The sequence below is a fragment of the Scyliorhinus torazame genome, chromosome 14 (assembly GCF_047496885.1).
Source record: "Scyliorhinus torazame isolate Kashiwa2021f chromosome 14, sScyTor2.1, whole genome shotgun sequence".
Lineage (NCBI taxonomy): Eukaryota > Metazoa > Chordata > Chondrichthyes > Carcharhiniformes > Scyliorhinidae > Scyliorhinus > Scyliorhinus torazame.
The window spans coordinates 128905553-128924894 of record NC_092720.1 but is presented as its reverse complement, the minus strand read 5'-3'; the positions used below and the strand labels follow the sequence as shown (position 1 = coordinate 128924894).

The window sequence follows — 19342 nt, the reverse complement described above, 5'->3', positions numbered from 1 at the left end:
GCACAATGTTAGCAGTCAATCTCCTTCCTACTATAATTCACACTAATGCACCTCAAGCAAGCACATTTGAGGTAGTATATGAGACTAAATCTATTGACTGCCAGGGTGATCATCTCTAGCCAGATCAAAATGGCTCTTGGTTTCAAATTCTATCTTTTGAGCCTTCTGTAAAAATATTGACAATCATGCTCTTTTACAGACAATATTCTTTGGTTTTTTTTTAAATTTAGAGTACCCAATTCATTTTTTCAATTAAGGGGCAATTTAGCGTGGCCAATCCACCTAACCTGCACATCTTTTGGGTTGTGGGGGCGAAATCCACGCAAACACGGGAAGAATGTGCAAACTCCCCACGGACAGTGACCCAGAGCCGGGATTGAACCTGGGACCTCGGTGCCGTGAGGCAGCAGTGCTACTCATTGTGCCACCGTGCTGCCACTACCATTACCTTTCTATACGATTGTTTATTTTTTAAAAAACTATTTTAATGAGGCATCTTTTGGCATTGTAAACAGTAGAATAACAGAATGAGAAAACAAAAGGATTGTACAATAAACAAAGTACATAGTGCAATTGCTGTAGCCCATCCCACCCAGATCTGGCTAATTGACCCCCTATACTACATTCCCCTAACCCCACCCCCAGCTGACGATTAATTCTCCACAAAGAAGTCAATGAATGGTTGCCACCTCCTGGCGAACCCCAACAACGACTCTCTCAAGGTGAACTTGATTTTCTCCAAGCCCAGGAAACTCGCCATGTCTGACAGCCAGGCTTCCGACTTCGGGGGCTTTGAGTCCCTCCAAGCTAGAAGTATCCGTCTCCGGGCTACCAGGGAAGCAAAGGCCAAAACGTCGGCCTCCTTCTCCCCCTGGACTTCCGGGGCCTCTGAAACCCCCAAAATCATCACCTCTGGACTCATTGCCACCCTTATGTTCAATACTCTAGACATGACGTCCTGAAACCTGCCAGTATCTCCTAAGTTTTGGACACACCCAAAACATGTGGACATGGTCTGCCGGTCCTCTCAGACACTTTACACACCTGTCCTCTACGCCGAAGAATCTGCTCATCCGGGACACTGTCATGTGGGCCCGGTGGACGACCTTAAATTGAATCGGGCTGAGCCTGGCACATGTTGCAGTCCCATTAACCCTGCTCAACGCGTCCGCCCACAGGCCTTCCTCAATCTCCTCCTCCCACTTATGCCTCAGCTCCTCGGTTTGCGTCTCCTCCGCCCCCATGAGCTCCTTGTAAATATCCAAAACACTTCCCTCCCTCATCCATCCTTTAGACATTACCCTATCTTGGATTCGCCCTTAGTGGCAAGAGTGGAAAAGATGGCACCTGCCTGCACAAAAAGTCACACACCTGAATATACCGGAATTCATTCCCTCTCTACTATAGTTAATGAATCCCTAAACCCAGTGACTAAAGACACACCATAAATCATGGCTGATTTCATCACTGGCACTTATTTCCTTGCACCACGCACTTTTCATCTACAACACTCAGACACAAAGCAGAAGACAGACTACTCATGATACTTTAAAGTCAACTTGTTAAAGAGCTGTTTGTCCACAAGATAAAAGGAATTTGATTATTAATCTTCAAATCCTCAAGGCGGCCAACATACCAGTCTTCAGGATGTCCAAGCCGATATCATTCAGCCTCCACATGAACAATGCCGAGTCACACTTCACTCCCATCTTTCCATTCCACATCAACACCACAGGCTGCCAACCAGAAAAGTCAGATCAGCAACAACTAAACCATCAGGAAACACAAGTTGCAGCCGAGCAGAAATCAGATTGTCCAGTGCCATTACAAAATGAAAGGTTCTGATGAAGACACACATTCTTGACCGCACCAGCTGTCATGTCAAACTCCTGGGAGGGCTAATATTGGTGCAGTCCTTGTGAGCCTTTCAACATTGTGTGATCTCATCTAAACCCATGCACTACCCTATAGCGGAGTACAAAATTCAGTCTTAGTTGTCAATGGTAAAATCAAATTTAAATGGAGAGACACCTCAGAATGCTGTGATAAAGAGGGACGTGGATGTCCTGATACATGAATCACAAAAAGTCAGCATGCAATTACAGTAAGTAATTAGGAATACAAATAAGAGTATCAGCTTTTATTACAAGGGCCATTGAATATAAAAGTCGGGAAGTCTTGCTAGAATAGTATAGGGCATTGGTAAGAACACACCTGGAGTCGTGTATGGTTTTGGGCTCCTGACGGAAGGACGATTATACTTGCATTGAAAGCAGTTCACAGGATGCTCAGTCGGCCCAGTCTCAGGATGAACGATTTGACTTATGAGGACAGGTTGAGCCAATGCTTACTGGAGTTACTGGAATAACAGGTGATCTTTTTGAAATATTTTTCAATATAAATTTAGAGTACCCAATTCATTTTTTCCAATTAAGGGGCAATTTAGCGTGGCCAATCCACTTACCCTGCACATCTTTTAGTTGTGGGGACAAAACTCACACAGATACAGGGAGAATGTGCAAACGCCACACGGACAGTGACCCAGAGCCGGGATTGAATCTGGGACCTCGGCGCCGTGATCTTATTGAAATATAGAAGATTCTGAAGGGGCTTAACAGGGTCAAAGAGGGAAGATAATAATAATCTTTATTGTCACAAGTAGGCTTACCCTGCAATGAAGTTACTGTGAAAAGTCCCTAGTCGCCACATTCCGGCACCTGTTTGGGTACACACGGAGAATTCAGAATGTCTCAATTACCTAACAGCGCGTCTTTTGGGACTTTTGGGAGGAAACCAGAACACCTGGTGGAAACCCATGCTGACACAGGGAGAACGTGCAGAGTCCGCACAGACAGTGATCCAAGCCGGGAATCGAACCTGGGACCCTGGTGCTGTGAAGCAACAGTGCTAACCACTGTGCTACTGTGATAACCTCTGGTGGGGGAAATCTAGGGGTGGGGTGGGAAACATAAGGTGGGATTCTCCACTCCCGCGTCGAAGTGGCCGCGCCGTCATGAACGCCGTTGAGGTTCACGGCGGCGCAAAACGGCCCCGATCCCGACCGATTCAGGTCCTGACAACGGGCTAGAATCAGGGCCGCGTCATTTACATGCGCCAGGCCTTGTCGCCCGCGAAAGGCGGCGCTGCATAGATGACGCGGCCGGCACCGCATAACTGCCGTCATCCACGGGTTGGCCGGCGCCAACCCGCGCGTGTGGTTGCCGTCCTCTCTAAGTCCGCCCCGCAAGAAGATGGCGGACGGATCTTGCGGGGCCGCGGAAGGAAGGAGGCCCTCCTTCAGAGAGGACGGCCCGACGATCGGTGGGCACCGATCGCGGGCCACCCCACATTTGAGGTACCCCCCGGTGCAGGATCCCCCCCATCGCCTCCCCCCCAGCGTTCGGGCGCTGTTCCCGATGGCAGCGACTCCGGGGGGAATCCACCGTTTTGGCCTGGCCGCTCTGCCCATCCGGGCCTGAGAATAGTGGGGGTGCCGGAGAATCGTCATTTTTGGTGTCTCCGGCGATTCTCCGGCCTGCGGAACTCGACCGGGCCGTTCCCGCCGCTTGGGAGAATCGCGGGAGGGCGTCGGACCGGCGTCCCGGGAAATTTTGGCGGCCCAGGCGATTCTCCCAACCGGCGCGGGAGTGGAGAATCTCGCCCATAGTTTCAAAATAAGAGATCTCCTATTTATGGCAGAGATGAGGATCTTTTCTCAGAGGGTTGTTGGTGTTCGGAATTCTCTATCCTAGAGAGGGGTGTAGGCTGCGTATATATTCAAGGTTGAGACAGACTTTTGATGACATGAGAGTCAAGGATGCTGCAGGCATTTGCTCCTTATACTTGTGACAATGGATTGTCCATTCTATGTTTGCAGCAGGGCATAGTGAACAATCAGTCCTTCAATATTAAACGGGTTCATCCACCCACAGAGTATACATGTCCAGAGCTAAGAGAAATGTCAACGTTTTCGTCATGCAGATCAAGGATTAGTGCAAAGCAGCTAAATGAATGCACCACTATAGAAAATAGTCCGAAGATCATAATGGACTGCAAGTTTCTATTCCCCCACCTCCCCCTCCAACCAAGGCCTCAAATCAATGTTGATAGTAGATTGCAGGAACAGTGGAGTTAAGAGAAATCTCGATCAAGGTTAGCTCCTGATGGTATTCATCATCCAAGTGTTCAGTTATAGCCAAGTGTCCACTCAGGAAGTGTAGCAAACCACTAGCCCAAACTTCCAACCAAACATGTGAACAAACTTTTAACATGATCGATATTCATAACATGCCATTATGTCAGAAGTCAGAATGATTTGGCACCCACATTAAAGTCGACAACCTTTTAGATCAACAAACTATGCAATATAAGAATTATCCATCTCTTTCTCTTTCCCTTTAGAGCTGGATCATTGGGTAATTTAGGTGTGTTGACGAAACACTCAGAGTTGGATTTTTGCAACACTGTTGGTTGAATTGAGTGTGAAGCAGAATTGTACAGATTTAAGATGAGTCACGCCCTTGGCTATAATGCCCATAGAATCAAAGAGCCCGACAGCACAGAAAAGGCCTTGCGGCCCATTGGTCAAAAACAACCGCATAATTATTCTAATCCCATTTTCCAGCACTTGCCTTGTATTCCTTGAGATTGCAAGTGTACATCTAAATACTTTTCAACGTTATGAGGGTCTCTGCCTCAGGCTGCGAGTTCTAAACTCCCACCATCCTCTGGGTAAAAATGTTTTTCCTCACACCCCCTCTAAACCTTAAATCTATGCCCCCTGGTCATTGATCCCTCCCACAGGGGGAAAAGTTTATTCCTGCCTACTCTGTTCAGGCCCCTCAATTTTAAACATCTCAATCATGTCTACCCCTCCCCTCAGTTTCCTCTGCTCCAAGGAAAACAATGAAGTCTATCTAATCTCTCTTCAAAACTAAAACTCTCCAGCCCAGGCAACATCCTGGTAAAGCTCCTCTGCACCCTTTCCTATGCTGTCACATAACTCCCCGATAATGTGGATTCCAGAACTGCACACAATACTCTAGCTCAGTGATAGGCCATCTGATTTCAGCTCCACTTCCAGCCTCTAGATATGTTTCAGCCTGCAGAAAACTGGGAATGACAATTAAATAGAGGCCGTTTAGTCGTTACAAGGACATGTACCTTTACTTATATTCCCCAATGAAACCCTCAGTTTTGAGATTTCCATTATTTTCACTTATGAAGATTGGACGGCTCATCTTTAGTCACTAATTTTGGAAAAATGGGAGGTTTTTTTTTTTGCAAATCCCTGCGCATGAGGCAGGACAACTCAGAAAAGTGTCGACAAGCGGAGGTCACTCAATCCTCGGTCTCCTTCGCTTAGATTTACATCCCTGTCATTTGATTTCTGGGTTTGTTGCCTCACTAACAATTCTGAATGCAAAAATAACCACCTGAACAATTGATCAGCAATGTATGTGAACAGCAACAGCAAAAAACATTAACGCATGACTGTCAAGTTATTGGCTCATTCTTGTACAACAAAACTGGAACTACAAAAGAAACTTTAAAAAAAAATTTTTTAAAAACTCATTCATGTGACGTGGGCATCACTGGCTGGGCCAGCATTTATTGCCCATCCCAAATTGCCTTTGAACGGAGTGTCTCCCTCGGCCATTTCCGAGGGTACGTTAAGAGTCAACCAAATTGCCGTGAATCTGGTCGCAGGTAGGCGAGACCAAGTAAGGCAGCAAATTTCCTTCCTTAAAAGAAAAAGATGTGCTTCTTTGAAAGGACATTAATGAACCAGATGGATTTTTACAACAACCAACAACGATTTTGCAGGAATTTTTAATTCTGACTTTTAATTCCAGACATCTACTAAATTCACATTTTTCCATCTGGTGCGGTAGGAGTCATACCCAGGCATTACCCTGGGTCACTGGATTAATTGTCCCGTGTCAATACCACTATGCTACTACCTCGCCTACAAATTAAAGATGAAATAAGTGCGGTTGAAATGAGATTAAAATGAGTATCCTTTAGCTTGGTGAAAACAAGTTCCAACAGTCAGGCATTAAAATTGGATTATTGATGCTCGAGCTCCTCGTTGTGCTGTGATTGTGGTTGGTTGGTCTGTCAGTAGCAGAAAAAAAAGTGATTGTTCTCATTGTTACATAACATTGTGTCTCTGTCTCTTTCTTCCCTCTCAACTATTCCACTCCCCTCTCCCCAACTATCAGAGGAGGGTTGATGAATGTCACCAAACCCATAGCTGGGAGTACTTCATGCATAAAAAAATGTTACCTGCAACAATAGCCCTGTTTACTTATTAAATAACTGGCCAGGTCTTTCGGAAAGTTGGAAAGAAATGTTGAAAACCACTCCCATCAGGCAGTAATGCATTCATAATGCTTGTGAAAAAGAGGCTTCACCTTTCTCATTGTAATGATAGGCACAAGTCTGTGTCGTTGCTTCCATCATCGCACTGTGCTTTCAGGTAACGCAAGAAAAAGGACAGAATTTACCATGAAATCAGAGCACAGACTATTCAGCACATCAGGCTTGTACCAGCTCATTGAAAGCCCACCTCCAGTTAGTTTCGCTCCCCTGCTCTTACGGCACAGTTCTGCAATCAAAGCCCCTGACGTCATCCAGGTCTCTGCAACATATCACGCACAACCAACCTTCTGTTAAAAATGCATGCAGATGTAGGAATCCTGAAGGGACCATGCTATCGGATTAGCAGGCGGAGGACAGCACGGCGGTGCAGTGAGTAGCACTGCTGCCTCACGGCGCTGAGTTCCCAGGTTCGATCCCGGCTCTGGGTCACTGTCCGTGTGGAGTTTGCACATTCTCCCCATGTTTGCGTGGGTTTCACTCCCACAACCCAAAGATGTGCAGGATAGATGGATTGGCGACGCTAAATTGCCCCTTTATTGGAAAAAATGAATTGGGTACTCTAAATTTATTTAAAAATAGGATAAGCAGGTGACATCCAACAAAGCAAAATTAAAATGAACATTGCTTGCAATTATACTTCTCCCCTTCAGCTATTTCTGTCATCGATCGGTTTGAAACAGCAGAAATTGGGAATGTTGCCTCGACACACTGAGATGAAAAGCGTGCTGCAGCAAAGATGGAGAACGCTCTGACAATGTATTGTGGCACATCAGATCTCAGCGTGTCCTGGTCAGCCAAGACAGGAAGCATCTGGAGTATGCGACAGTGAGCCAACTGTTTTATCCAAACCTCAAAGATAATCATACTACAGACCACTCAATTGAATTGCCCAGTTAAACTACCCTCTGACTGAACTAGATTTTACTGCAGGCTGCCAGCTTTTGCTCATCTTTATTACTGCTCACTATTCCAGGAATCCTGGAATGCCGATAATCCCCGATTTCCTTTCTGCACTACAAACTGTGCCCCGCCCACTACCCACTCCATCCTCACCTCCAACAATTGCAAGGAGTTCATGCACGCCTTTGCTACTAAGACTGAATCCATCCATTCAAATGCCTCCTTTCCCCAAGCTCTCTCTTCCAAGATTACCCCTAACTTAACCCCAAACTCATTACCACCGCCCCGCCCCGCCCCCCCCCCCCCCCCCCCCAAAAAGTATCTAACCATAATCTCTTAATTTCTCATCTACGCACTGGAGTGAAACATCAAGCCGAAACATGGTATGTGCTCCACATTTGACTGACTACACAGCTCTACCACTCTTGGCCACTCCACTAGCTCTCGTTGGTCATGGCTGATTGTCCAAGAGAAATTTCCTTCAGGAAGACTTCAAAACCATCTTCTTTGTTCCCTGCAACAAACTCTGTCCCGAGCCACCAACTCATTTCTGCCTGGCCACTTTCTAAAGCCTAACAGACTGCTCACAACCTTGTGTTATATTTGATATGGAGCTCCACTTCCAACCTCCATCACCAAAACAGCTGACTCCAGCTCTGTAACGTGAGCCGATATAGATAATCTGTTGCTGACACCCTCATCCATGCCTTTTGTCGTCTCTAGGCTGGACTACTCCAATGCTCACCTCCCATCTTTCACCTTTCGTAAACTTGAGCTCATCCAAAACTCTGCTGCCCGGAACCTAACTTGCAACAAGTCTTGTTTACACAACATCCCTGTGCCCACTGACCTACAGTGGCTCCCATTGGGCAATGACAACTTTCAAATTCTCAGCCTCAATCCTTCTAAGGCATCACCTCTGCCCATCTTTGTAACCTCTTCGAGCTCTACAACCCTCCAAGATCTCAGTTTCTTCAATTCTAGTCTCTTTCAGATTCTTGATTTCCTTCACACTGGCATTTACAGCCTTGCCTTCAGTTATCTAGGCACCATGGTCTAGAATTTCCTCCCTAAAATCTCTGCATCTCTACAACTGTGTCGAATATCTCTCTTTGACCAAGTTTTCGGTCTTAATGTGTCTCAAAGCCAAATTATGTTTGATAACTGGAAGTTCCCGAGGACATTTTACACATTAAACTCCTTGTTGCAATCCAACTTTTCTATCCTTATGAACCAATTGTTTGTTCAAGTCTGCATACATCTGTCAAGAGCTTCCCTAAAGTCAGAATTTGTAACGTCCACTGACTTTCCCAATCTCTTCAAAGTTTCATTGATACATCAGATGTGATCTTGCTTCCACACATCTGCACTCTCAGCAATGTAAATTAATATATTAAACAAACAAAAACTGCATATGTTTGTCTACAAATTTTTATTCTTAGTATTAATTAGAAAAAGAGTCCATCGCCTCAAATCCCCAATTGTATCAGACTCTGTTAGGCACTTTCAGAAATGTGTTCAGCCTTTTGTTAGATTTTCTCCTTTTAATACTGTAGTAAGCCACAAAATTCACCAACACTCATACTAAGTTGGGAACCATTAGTGAGCTGAGTACTTGCCTTTTGACAGTACTGCTGTAGTCACAATGCATTGAACAGTTGCACTTGCACATCACTCCCTTGTGGTGTTGTAAAGTTCTGAAAGGTAGCAGTTCCACAAGCTCAGGCGAGGGTGTGATCTCAGTCACCTATAGCCATCACCCGCTTCCAGACAATACCTTACATGTTTCACACCAAATACTTGGACAACAGAGCTTTGTGCCCCACCATCTACTGGCCACGTGTATTCCAACTGCTACACCTGAATTTTGTTGTTATACAGGCACTATATAATATGAAAGATAATGTGATGACTGCACCGTGCCGGAGTGTGGTTTTATGTACTAGAGTGTAATGCTATGCTACGTTTGCAACACAAATCTGCATGTCAGTGCATCTGTGGAGATTGGGTGCAGTTCAAAGTGGTACAGATGTATGGAGGGTGCACAGTGATGCATGTGTAGACCTTGCATGAGTACAGTATAGACTAATGTGGGTATAGGCATATCAGATGTTGCACATAGGTGGTGTGGTGACTCTGACGATTCATGCATGGAGGTTGCATTTTGCAAAAACCTGGAGGATTAACAGTGATTCTAAGCATGATGGCACTTTTTAACATTGACGTTAGCAATGTACTTGGCAATGAAAATAAATAAGTCGGGTATCGAAGGGCACAGGGGATTGTGCCATCCTGTTGTAGCAACGATGGGAATACTGTTCTTTTACCATACTGCCTAAAAACGCTACCCCTCGTGTACAAGCCAGTTCTGACACTAAACCTTTTGTATCAGCTGGGACCTGGGATTCAATGAAGCAACTGTCAATGGATCCAACATTAGGATCGTAATGCAATGCTTTGGTTATAATGCAAATATTGGGGAGCTGACACAGAAAAGACCAGTTTATATTGCAAAAAACAAATCACAAGGTTAACATAAATTAGGCCAAATGTCTTAATGCAAGTTTGAATCCAGCAATACTCCTGGGCGATTATGGCCATAGAAAAATCAACAGGCTTTTACTGCTCCATCGAGGGCGAACAATCATTGAGAGAACTCTCACAAAGGCGAACACACAAAAAATAACCACACTGATCGAGTATGGAGGAGGCTGGAGTCTTGTTATCCCAGAGACTGCCGCCACAGGTAAGCAGGTAGAATTCCAGATTGTTAGTACAAACAATAAAAAGTACTTTTTTTTAAAAAAAAAAGACAGCTAATCAACTTCTCTCCTGAATTCTAACAATGCAATCCGCCACTGAGATACATAATATACAAAAAAAAGGCATCAAGCAAAACACCCCAAAGCCCCGCTCACCCGATACAGTACATAATGTCCATAAGAAAAGACAAGCAACTGGCAGAGCAAACCGCTTCCTGGGGGTAGTCCAGATTCCACAGAGGAGGCATTTAAGTCTGTCTTTTACTCTGCAATTCAAGTATTGAAATGTAGAGAGGGGGAAGAGGGACCACATTTTCTTGGAAAAAAATATAAAAGCAGCATCGACCTTGCTTGCGTCGGTGGCCGGTAACAGGGACATGCAATTCCCCGTGTGGATCTCAGCAGCTGCTCTGCCATGTCAATGCAGACTGTGATACTTGATTCTTGGAGGGGCAGGAGGAGAAGTCAAAGGGAAAGAGGAGGAGATCCTAGCGATTACTCTTCATCGCATCCTTGGCTGCCAGAATCAGTGGCGTCAAACTAGACAAGGGCTTGGCCAGCTTCAGGAACGGATGCTGTGAGAGACAGAATGAAAGGAATGAGAGCACTCACAGACCCAAAGACTGTGGTTAAATCAAAACAGTACCAGATGTAAGAATAATACCAGCAAATACTACTAGGTTACTCTTGAGATTCTGCAACCGGTCTCCACTCTGAGGAACCAGAGCGATGTATTCCCAATGATGGAGAGAAAAACTCGAGTCTGTTCTCCTCTCGCCTGGTTTTCCCATGATTAGGGCATGGCAAGATAACCATGAAATTAAAAGCCTGATTCCAGTTTTTACACACAATAGGTTAAGAGATCCTCCTTATATATCTATGAAATGTAGTATCATGGCAAGTGTGAATAAAGAGTATGTACTGTGTGCCCACGGGGGCGCATACGTACAACACCCCCACCGATCCAAACTACAAAACAGAAATTTATTTGGGAGAGAGCACATTGATCTGAATTCTCATGAAACTGGAACAAAAATGTGACCTGAAATTTCAAGTGAAGGGACAATCCGTACCTGCAATAACTCCTGCCCAGAGCCTCGTTTTTCCACATCCATCTCCAGACAGCGATTCAGAAAATCACGGAAGATCGTGGAGAGCTTCTCGGGATTCTGAAGCTCTGGAGTGCCATTAGTGGCAATCAGGTACAAGGCCTGCAATGGAGACAGGTAAACAAAGGAGTGACTGTTAACGAGAGTTGCTACAGGTCCAAACTAATAGCTTAATAATCCAACACGTCTCTTCGTAGTATCTGTCAGGGCTCCCACTCAAGGTCTGAAGCATAAAGATTCAGTGAACAGCACAGTTCAACATCTGCCATGTGATTTGGGCTATACAGAAAACAGTCGGCCATGTGGTAAAACTATCCTCCACAAAAACATGCCAAAAACAAGATTAACCAGCTCCAAGACAATGAGGAGAAAAATGGGAGAACTCTGGAACATGGCAGGCAGGTCATTTAGCTCAACTGATCATGACTGATCTGAATCTCAACTCCAGATGCCCATCTCAATTCTGCTACCTTTGAAAACTCCTGCCTAGTAAACAGATCAACCTCGGTTTTGAATTTTCAACTGATCCTCAGCCCCAACAGATTGTTGCGGAAGAGCCCCACATTCAGACAACCGAAAAATTTGAGCTAATGCCCCCTTATTCCAGACTCCACCGCCACCGGAACTAATCGTCTTAAAATTACAATTAGATCACCGTGGATCTCATGCATCCAAAGGAATATGTGCAGAGTCTATGCAAGCTGTCTTTACTTAATTCTTTCAGCTCGGGTATTATTCTGGTGAATGCGCACTTTTTATCTTCTCCAAAGCCACAATATCCTGCCTGAGGTGCAGTGCCTAGAAATGAACTACTCCAGATGTGGTCTAACCAGAGCTTTGTACAACTGGAAAGTAATTTCCATCCCTTTTGTATTATAGTCCTCCTTGAAATAAAAATCAACATTCCATTAGCAGTCTACATCATTTTTTTGTACCTGCCTGCTTGTTTTTAAGTGATCTCTGCACTAAATCTTTCTGCCCCTCTGCAGTTGTTAGTTTACCATTTAGGAAAATGCTCTCATCCATCTTGCTGAGCTTGAAAGGAGATGAGCTCAGTTTTGTGCACTGAATTAATCTTGATGTCCTTTTGAAACTTCCTGTTCCCATCTACTCTAGGCTGGCTATTTCTGATGCACAAAGAGCAAAAACACCACCAAGGACTTCCTTTGAACTCACTGCCAACAATAAGGAATTTAGCATTTGAAGCAATGAGGATAAGTGAAAAGAATATGGTTATATTAATGGAAGATTGCAAATCAATGTTGGTGTTGAGACACTGATCGTACCCTGCCCACCCCTACTTTATGGTGCTGCCATCAGCAGGGACACAGTCCGAACAGAGATTAAAATGAGCCCCAGATTCTTTCTGAAGAGTAGTCTCAGTGCCCTGCAGCCCCACTGAATTTGAAGAAAACCCCACCCAAATTTGTGCAATCTTGGCACATATTTCAAGGAAAGTAAAGTAGAGGAGATTGCAGGAAGAGAAAAAGTACACATTCAGAAAAGATTCTTTGGCTGGGTCTAAGAACGAACACCAACCCCGGCCCCCATTACCTCAAATATCTTTCTTCCTTGACCTTCCCGTTATTTGTCTCTACTACTTCTCTGTGCGGTCCATTCCCCATATTTATTGCCCTCTGATTAATACAGTTAAATCCACATTGTCCTGGTTTTCACAAAGCCATGGCTCCTTATTTTGGAATACAGACAAGCTCACACATCAGTTCTAAAACAGCTCCAAGCAGTCTGCTCTCCAGAATAAAACATGAAAGGCTCTTCAACCACTTTAGGTCAACACTCTGGAGTCAAGTTGGTAATGTTGCAGACTCACCCTCAGCGGATTCTCATTCAGGTAAGGGGGTTCTCCTTCCACCATTTCAATGGCCATGATTCCCAGCGACCAGATATCAACTTTGGGACCGTATGCTTTCCTCGTCACCACCTCAGGTGCCATCCAGTAAGGTGTGCCCACCATGGTGCTGCGTTTGCTCTGTTCTGGCGTGATCTGGGCACAGAACCCAAAGTCAGCTGTACAGACACAAGATAAACAATGTCATTATCAATGCAATTTGAAAGCTTCAGTATTGAAACTGGTATTAATGTGGGAGACTGCAAAAATCATTTGTGGCTCAGCTTTGAGTTGGTCGCTTTTTTAGTAAGTAGGGGAAGTACTCCTGTTGCACCTCTAGTTGCAATTTCTTTTAAAGTAGCCTATGTACGGAATGGAGAGAAACAAAACACTGGAACTGTGCTGGTTTACAAACAAAGTCTAGAATATGCAGGAATGTAGGAATAAGTGGTGGCCTTTTAACCCCTTGAGCATGTTCAGATCAAGACTGATCTGGGGCCAAACATAACAAATCTGTCTTTGGCTCACATCCCTTTATACCTTCAGTTAACAAAAATTTACCGATCTCAGATTTAAAATTAATTGATCTTGCATCAATTCCAACTTGAGGAAGAGATACAAATGTTATTAGTCTTGTAGAGATGCATCCTAATTTTACTGAGACCCACCTCTAACTTTTAGACCATCTCCCCAGACCTAAGAATCTCCAAACCACTGAAAACAGCTTCTCTCCATCTACCCTTTCTGCTCCCCGAAGATAAATTTTGATCAAATCACCCATTAATCGTTCTACTTTCAGCGAATACAATCCCAATTTGTGTAATCACTCTTGCAAATTAACCCTCAAGAGTTCAGTTATAATTTTGGTAAATTTACACTACATTCCTTCCAAGGCCAGTACATCCTAAGATGTGGAACTGTGAGAACCATTCACAGTACTCCAGGTGCAATCCAACAACAGAAGCTCAATTTCTACCCTCCTATTGTAGTCCTCTAGGTATAGATTCAGCATTTTGATCAACTTTTGCATAGGGTATTTGTATGTGACATTTTAAAGATCCATGGGGTGACCGATGGTTATCACTGCTGCCTCACAGCGCCAGGGACGCAGATTCAATTCCAGCCTTGGAGTGACTGTGTGGAGTCTGCACTTTCTCCCAGTGTCTGTGTGGGTTTTTTCCAGGGTGTTCCAGTTTCCTCCTATAGTCCAAAGATGTGAAGATTAGATGGGGTTATGGGGATCGGACAGGGAAGTAGGCCTAGGTAGAGTGCTCTTTCAGAGGATCGGTGCAGACTCAATAGGCTGAATGGACTCTTCTGCACTGTAGGAATTCTATCGTTTTATATACATGGACTCCCAAGTCTCTTTGGATCTCCACTGTTTCTAGCTTTCCCCCCCCCCCATTTAGAAAGTATCCTGTTTTATCCAATTTAGGTCCACAGTGGACACCCTCATATCAACCTATATTCAAATTCATTTATCGTAGCTTTGTCCATTCACTTGATCTGTTAATATCTCCTTTGTAATTTCATTCTTTCATTTGAACTTCATTCAGAATGCTATCTCACTCATTGCGGCCAAACATAGAATATCAACTTGGAAAAAATAATGAAATTACAAATTAAGGTCATAATAGGTTTTCTGGACAGTTCTTGGGACTTCAGTTTACGAATCCTGCCTTGAGCTAATCGCAGAGCACAAGGGCGAAGGTAAAAACTGTTACTCACTCAGCTTCACGGATCCGTCCATGCCCAGTAGCACATTATCGCTCTTGATATCTCGGTGAATAACCTGGTTCGCATGCAGGAACTCCAATGCTTGTAGGCACTGCCAGAGGAATAACAGAGATTGAGCACAGCATTGCACTCAATAGGTTAACTTGCTTAAACCTCAAAAAAACTAACGGGATATTCTGACCTACAGACATATTCCTATTAGGTTACCCCTTGGAAGGAACAGAAATAGAAATGTCTGTCAAAACCAGTTCTGTACTCCAGAATACACAAATGTCAGCAACGTTTCATTGCCAGCTTAATATTGTCTCCCCACCACCGACGCTAGAATACAGTTTCACAGGCATTGGTTGCTCCCTGGTCCCTTGACCCCGATTCATTATGCCAGTGCTGGCAGGCATTTTGAGTGACTCCTGAACTTAGAAGATGGCACAACAAAATTGAAATTTTTCTCCTCTGCTACACTTACATTTTGATGTTTAAAGGTTTCTTAATGTTCCAGCCTGCCACAGGCCTTTGCAATATGGCATGCATTAGCTTTTCTTTTTATGTTAGCTCCCCCCCCCCCCTTCAATGAATATCTCTTTAAACAACTACCACTGTTCATCAACTGTTCTAAACTTTTAGTCTTCCTGCCCAATGCACTAGGGACCAAATTGGTCCTCATGATGGCATAATTACCTTTGTTTAAATCCAGAACAATAGTGTGGGACTACAATTTCTCACCCTCAAACTGAATTTGAAGTTCATGTCTATCATGCAATAATCACTCTTTCCTAGAGGATCCTTAACTATCAGGTCATTAATTAATATCCCAATTGCACAATACCACACTCAGAATAGCCTGTGCCCTGGTTGGTTCCACAACATATTGTTCCAAGAAACATTCAATGACGTCTCACTCAAGGCTACCGTTGCCAATTTGATTAATCCAGTCTACATGCATATTAAAAACATCCATGATTATTGTCATACTTTCTTACAAATCTCTAATATTTCCTGGTTTGTACTGTGCCCCACTGCAGAACTACTGTTTGGGAACCTACAGATTACTCCCTTCCCTTTCCATCACCCCCACCCCACCCCCAGGACTTATTTATTTTGATATTTCTTATTGAGAGGTCTGCCCTCAATAGCCCTTCTTCATTCCACCTTTAAAAGCCAACTTTGCGCTTTCCAACATGAAGACTCCTCTGGTATTTTCCAAGGAGTTTTATAAAGAGTGTCTTCTTTTGCCAATCACATACAAGCTCATTTTTCAAAACGGACTGAAAAATTCAGGCAGCCTGCAGAACAGTACGAGACAGAATTTCCTCAGTCTGGTAAATGTGTTCCATTATGATCATTAAATACAGAGTGGGGCCACAGCAGGGAGAATAATGGAAACTTTCAACATCACAAGTTTGAGTGGAAAGAAAACTCAACTGTTGCTGGATATATACTGATGACAGTCAAGGAGGGGCCTTTCAAAGAGGGAGAGTAGATGAATGGACGTTAGTAAGTTTTACAAAACACAGGATGGAAAAACACCTCACAGGATGTCCTGCAAAGAAAAGATAGTGCTTCGTGGATTTTGGCAAATGTCAATGGCAGGGCTTCAAAGTACAGATTTGGAAACCCAGCAATAAGAACTGAAAATGGTGGAACCCAGGCCAATCAGCATCTGGATTTCAAAATGAGGAAGGAGAGAAACTGAACCCCACAATGCAGAATTGAAGGATCGGTACAACAGTTCACCTGAACCTGCTTCAGGAGCTGACTGAGCTGCCAAGAATTTTAGTTTCCTTGCAAGTAAACAGATGAAGATTAAGCTTATACCATCACTTCAACATTCCCTTCAGGCGACTACAAATAATTTTAGGAGTTGGTAGCTTCCAAGAAGGAACGCATGGAAGAATTGGAAAGGGTCTTCCAAACATTCTCTTACCTCCCTGCATACTGCAGCAATCTGTGCCTCATCCATACAGGTTTCTGTAACCACGTCAGTCAGTGAACCGCCAGCCAGATATTCCATCACAACACACAGCTCGTCACCCACCAGGTAACTAAGATAAAATTAAAGAAAGCTTCAGAAATTCATAAAACTCCAAGCAAGGAAAATTACACAGTGTCAACACTGAAGGCACACTTGCGGCAAATAAAGAGATTTATCATGTACAACACCCTGATGAGGCCACTGGAGACTCTAAATAACTAACTCCTTAGATTCCTATGTTTCCGAGTGGTCGGGTATAAGGCAGAAAGCAGGTCCTGACCAGAGGTGCACGGAGTCCTGATCTCTCCCAGTTACCTGTCCAGGAAGTTGACAATGTTGCTGTTCTTTAGTTCCTTCATTACCAGAATCTCATTGATAATCAGCTCCTTCTTCGGCTGTTTCTGTAGGTTGATCTGCTTGATTGCCACCTAGGTAAACAAACATTATAACATGTAAATACTGCACCTGTCTGACTCCTCCACCATCTCACTGCACAGTTAAGCACTGTTTCAAATACGGATGCAAAAAGCATGCACGACTTTGACAGCAGCAGACCCTTCTATACATTCATGATATAAAAATATATAGGTGGGTTTTTCCATATTCTCATGGCTACAGTTTTCCAAAATTAATATATCCAACAAGAGGTGCAAGAGAAGAACATTTATGTCAATTTTCTGAAAAAACCTCCTGGAAAGCAGCTGGTTTGTCGCAATGAGATTAAGTGGTGACTCTGCCATGTTGACCTACATGACTACAGATTCAGACCCATTGATGAGGTGCTGCAGGGAACTGTATGCCCAAGCAGGACTCTTCACAACATCCACAAAACTGTATTGCATCAACTTCACTTTTAAACATTTTTTATTTTATTTTATTTATTTTTAAAAATTATTTAAAATAATTTGTAACATTTAGAGAAAAAAGGCAATTAGCAAAGAACCTTAACATGGTGAAAACAAACCAATAAGGCACTTCCCCCGTCGACTGTTTGCACAGCCCCCCTATGGTCACCTAAACTAAAGTGGCTCTCCCCCTCCTCCCTCTTTCCCCCTCCCCCCCCCCCCCCCAGGATGCTGCTGCCGCCGGTATCCTAGACTTCTCCCTGAAAGTCGACAAGCGACTTCCCCCTCCGGGGTACCCCTGGTCCCCACCACTGACCCACTTGTGCCTCTCCTACCCTATCTCACAGCAGCCCCCCCCACCCCCCAAAGACTTCCCCAGCCACAAAAGCCTGAACTCCCAGATCAGTCATCTGCTTGGCCCTAGCTCACCCCTCCTCCTACGCTCCCTAGTGCCCCCTGACCTACGCTACCCTCGCTGACCCCTACCCTGTCTGACTACCACCTGACCACTCGGGCCATCCCCCCCACACAGAAAAGACCCATTAACCTGATTGCATTCCTTAGTGAGTAAACAGCTACTCTCTAAAGGACAATAACATAGCCCTTAACCAGCCCAGAGCCAGCCCCCCAGAACAGAGGCCCCGCTCTCCCGTCGAAAGATACTGACTGCAGGGACCCGCCCTTGCAGGCCCCCCCCCTACAACCCCCCCCGCCCCTACACACACCCCCCCCCCCCCCAATGCAAACTCCCGAAACAATGTGCCCTCCAACCATATTCTCTGCCAAGACTAAGTACCTTCTTGAATGGAGCAGTACAGTACAGACTAAATTAACAAACCACCACCACATTACATCTCTGGGAGCCAAAAGTCCTTTAGTTCAAGTCCAGTTTCTTCACTTAATAAAAGTCCAAACCTGATCAGGACAAATTAGATTAACAGACCGCCGCCACTGTACAACACTGGAAACTAAGTGTCCTTCAGTTCAAGTTTCTTCTCTTTAACAAAAGTCCAAACCTGATCTGGCGACTCAAAGTAATAGTGATGCTCTTCAAACCTTACCCAAAGCTTCGCAGGATACAGCATTCCAAACCTCACCTTTTTAAAGAGGGCCGCCTTTACCTCTATGAACCCCGCACGCCTCTTGGCCAGCTCCGCTCCCAGGTCCTGGTATATGCGCACCTCAGTTCTCCCACCTGCTGCTCTGCTCCGTCTTGGCCCACCGCAGCACACGTTCCTCGTCTGAAAGCCGGTGGAAGCCAACCACCAGGGCCCTCGGTCGGTCGCCCGCCTTGGGCTTCCTTGCGGGGGCTGTGCGCCCCATCCAGCTCCAGGGGTCGAGGGAAGGCCCCCGGCCCCATCAACTCCTCCAGCATACTCGACGCGTATGCTCCCACATCCGATCCCTCACTGCCTTCGGGAAGGCCAACGATCCTTAGGTTCGGTCTTCTGGCTCTGTTTCCCAGCTCCTCAAGCTGCTCCTGCATCCCCTTTTGGCAGGCGTTCAGTTCCTCACCTCGTGCTCCAGCAGTTATCGTGTCTTCCTGGCTGGAAAGCTTCGACTCAACCTCCTTGATTACCTTCTCCTGGACCGCCTGTGTCTCGGCCATTCGGTCCATCACTGCCCTCATCAGGTCCAGCGTGTCTCGTTCCAATTCAGCGAAGCAGTTCTTAAAAAAACTCCATCTGTTGCTCCCTTGGCCAGTGAGCCTCCGCTCTCTGATCCCTGCCGTCCACCATGCTTCGCCGCCCGGTCTGCAGTCCTCGCTGCTTCCGCTTCGATCC

At 45.0% G+C, this 19342-nt stretch overlaps 1 protein-coding gene across 4 annotated transcripts in view; it reads right to left on the bottom strand.

Moving 5' to 3' along the window:
• Window positions 1-8701: 8701 nt before the first annotated feature.
• LOC140390038 (serine/threonine-protein kinase PAK 2-like) overlaps window positions 8702-19342 on the bottom strand; it is a 101626-nt gene continuing 90985 nt past the window's right edge. For all 4 annotated transcript variants that reach the window (XM_072474885.1, XM_072474886.1, XM_072474884.1 and 1 more), the window contains 6 exons: window positions 17029-17141; window positions 16666-16783; window positions 14733-14832; window positions 12987-13183; window positions 11120-11257; window positions 8702-10621 (listed from right to left, as the gene is read on the bottom strand). In XM_072474885.1, the coding sequence (XP_072330986.1) occupies window positions 10535-10621; window positions 11120-11257; window positions 12987-13183; window positions 14733-14832; window positions 16666-16783; window positions 17029-17141 (753 nt within the window). In that variant the 3' untranslated portion in view covers window positions 8702-10534. The remainder of the gene's footprint in view (window positions 10622-11119; window positions 11258-12986; window positions 13184-14732; window positions 14833-16665; window positions 16784-17028; window positions 17142-19342) is intronic.